Source organism: Rhopalosiphum maidis, chromosome 3 (genome assembly GCF_003676215.2).
Source record: "Rhopalosiphum maidis isolate BTI-1 chromosome 3, ASM367621v3, whole genome shotgun sequence".
NCBI lineage: Eukaryota > Metazoa > Arthropoda > Insecta > Hemiptera > Aphididae > Rhopalosiphum > Rhopalosiphum maidis.
This window is the reverse complement of record NC_040879.1, coordinates 5,186,867-5,190,168: the sequence shown is the minus strand read 5'-3', so window position 1 is coordinate 5,190,168 and position 3,302 is coordinate 5,186,867. Positions and strand designations below refer to the sequence as shown.

Below are 3,302 nucleotides of genomic sequence, written 5' to 3'. Positions count from 1 at the left end.
ATTTCTGAAAACACTAAATATTCAGAGGTGAGGGCTAAAGCAAATGGTCTTATCTGTCAAATGAAAAATTTCAACTTTATTTTTGCATTATATATGTTAAAACCTATATTAATACAAATCCAAATTGTCAGTGCTCAATTACAAGCACCCAACTTGAATTTATTAGATGCAGTATCTATTGTAAATGCATTGAAAAAATCTATTAGTGAGTTAAGAAACGACGAAGATAACTATTCTAAACTTTATGAAAAAGTTCTTACTGTTTGTAATGGATTTAATATTGAGATACCACCTGTGAAAAATAGGAAGATTGCTACAAAAATTGATGATATGAAAACACAACATACCATCTTGGATAAAAAAAGTGAGATGAAATGTCATGTTTACTTCACTGTATTAGATGATTTGTTTAACGGTCTTGAAAATCGATTTAATCAGGAAACATTAAATTTAATTGGTGCAATTGGTCGTTTAGTAGAACTAAAAACTGAAGAATTTGACATTGAATTAATTTCACGGAAGTTTGTACTTAATAGTGACGAATTAGAAGGTGAATTAAGACTTCTACGTTCTTTGCCCGATTTTGTAGCAGGACCATCAAACAAAACAATTCATCAGTGGTTAGAAAAATTATCAATTAGTAAAAATTTTGTTAATGTAAATAAAGCGTTGAAACTTTTTACTACCATTCCTGTGACAAGTTGCTCTTGCGAAAGAGCTTTTTCCAAATTAAGTTTGGTAAAAACAAAATTAAGAAGCCGCATGTCGCAAGAAAGATTAAATGCAATGATGTTGATATTTGTAGAACAAGAACTAGCATCAGAAATAAATTATGACGAAGTAATTGATGAATTTAAACATTTGCATCCTTTTGACCGAAGATTAGAATTATAATAAAGTATTAATTAAATTAGTTATGAAATGCAAAGTTTAAATTATATTTTTACTTATATTGACTATAATATATATATAATATACTATAATATATATTTAATATTATTATTTTACTATTATACTATTATTTTGAGAACTTTGTAGTTATGTAATTGTAATACAATAAAAAAAAATTCTGATTTGTGTGTTTTTGAAGGGAGATAATAAAAATTGAGTTATTTTTAAATATATTGGCATCCCCTGCGCAAAAAGTCTGCGCACGCCTATGGTACAGATTTGTTCATAAGTGTTATTAACTCATCGCAAATAGTGTGGGACAGATATGAGACATTTCAACGGCCTTTATTACCATACTCATCAAGGTGATTGGACATTAATGAATCGAATTTTGCAATTAATTCTAAACAGCCGAGATAATTTCCATTATTTTTAGAACCCAACGTCTCATTATCGCGACGAAATGCAAGACCTCTGCCCGATAAAAATATAATTGTTTCAATTAAATGGTGTATTATACTTCTCCAATAAAGTTCTTTTTTTTCAAGTTTAATTTTTAACTCAACATCAATACCGGTAGTTATTTTACGTCTAGAGAACCATATGCGAATAGATTCGTTATGCGTCAAATTCTTTTCGTGTTGTTCAACTTTTTCAAAACATTTTTTCCAATCAATAAATCCTGAATCGGTGGAACTAAACTGTGTTTTTTTATTAGAAAAAAGAAGGCAGTAAAAACAAAATAGTATGTTTTTTGATGTTGAGTATAGCAACCATTGTCTATCTTTTATTTCACCATTCAAAAGTTTTCTTTAGAAAATATCATATGGTAACTTCCTATTAAATTCACCACATTTACGAATAGTATTATTAAAATTGATTATTTTAGGATTTGATTCAACTGGATTACGAATAAAATAATCAACTATATCAGAATTTATATCCCTTAAGGCTGGATATTGTGATGGACAAATTGGAACATTAGTAATTTCACAAGAGACATTAATGTCAGGTTTCAAAGTTTCGTCATCGGTTTTCATCAAATTTTCAACTAATTCATCAGAATCGAGTTTCAATGGGTTTTCAATTAATTCATCAGAATCGGGTTTCTAGAAATTTTAAAATACCATACTATTTTAGTAACTAAATTCATTTTTACAATCCACAGGGCCGAATTTTTATATGCAGTAAATACATTTTAAAATAAATTTTTGTGTATCCAAATATATAAAATAAAAACATCTATACATCTAACAACTATAATAAATTTATCAACAATATTTAACAAATGCCATAATTACAAATATATTTTAAATAATCCAAGTAATAAAGTTAGTGTAGTATTAATTTAAAAAAAAATTAAATTAAAATTAAAATTAAATTACATTGAATACAACAAAAGTTATTGCATATGTCAAATAATTGTCTACAATTTATATTAAATAAACAATAAATAATAAAATGTAATGTAATAAATAGTATAGAATCATAGTCTAAATAGTATTATAAATTAGGTTATTTAAAACTGGTTTTAAAAAACCTTTTATAAATATTAATTGCGACTTTATAATTAGTATTTTTCATTGTTGTTTATTAAATAATATAAAATACAATACAATATATTTAATTATTTTTTTATTATTTACGAGTACGGAGTAGGTACTAATGTACTATTTTGTATAAATTTGTTATTTTGTTTTAATTATAAATTAATTATTATGTACGTTATTTTTTTACCTTTTTGAAGAAAGTTTGAATGTTAAGAGTTTGAGAAATAGTTTCTTTTTCTTTTTTCTTTTTTTCCTCAGCTCTTTTGCGATATTCAGCGCCACTTAATTTTGTTCGTTTTCCACTCATATTTATAAAAAAATTAACGCTTTTAACAAAAATGTTGCACTTTTTTTCAGTCATATTATGACTGATTACGACTAGTGTCGACGAGAATCGAGAGACGAATAATAAAATAATAAATAGTATAATACGTAAAATTAAAAACAATTGCTTGGTAGTGTATAAATAAATCATTCGAAACTATTAATACTAAATATAATAATCTGTTGGTTATAAATGTATAATACAAGTATACAAATACAAACACATTAATGTGTTGATTATGTGTCAATATATTAGTGTGTACTGTTGTAAACATATCGTGTACAAATTAAAATAAAAAATAATACGATAATAAGGACGAAAATAGAAATGCGTCGGTCATCCGAGCTCTCTAATAGTACGGTCTCGACGTGATAACTTATTGATTGACAATACACTCGTAAGTCGTAACATAATATTATATTATATTACAATTATTATTATTTTGTTCCCACATTTTTCAATGATTAATAATAATTCTTCCCAAAAATTAGAATATATTAGAAATCTTAAAAACCTTCATTATGGCCGTTAAATAA

General features: G+C 25.6%; 1 protein-coding gene across 1 annotated transcript; it reads left to right on the top strand.

The window, feature by feature from the left end:
• The first annotated feature begins 369 nt into the window (after positions 1–369).
• LOC113560200 lies at positions 370–894 on the top strand. Its single transcript, XM_026965959.1, has one exon. It carries the CDS (start codon positions 370–372, stop codon positions 892–894), a length of 525 nt encoding a protein of 174 aa, XP_026821760.1.
• The last annotated feature ends 2,408 nt before the right edge of the window (positions 895–3,302 follow it).

Coding starts and splice junctions, on each gene's coding strand:
- LOC113560200 (XM_026965959.1), top strand. CDS start 370: ATGAAATGTCATGTTTACTTCACTGTATTAGATGATTTGTTTAACGGT.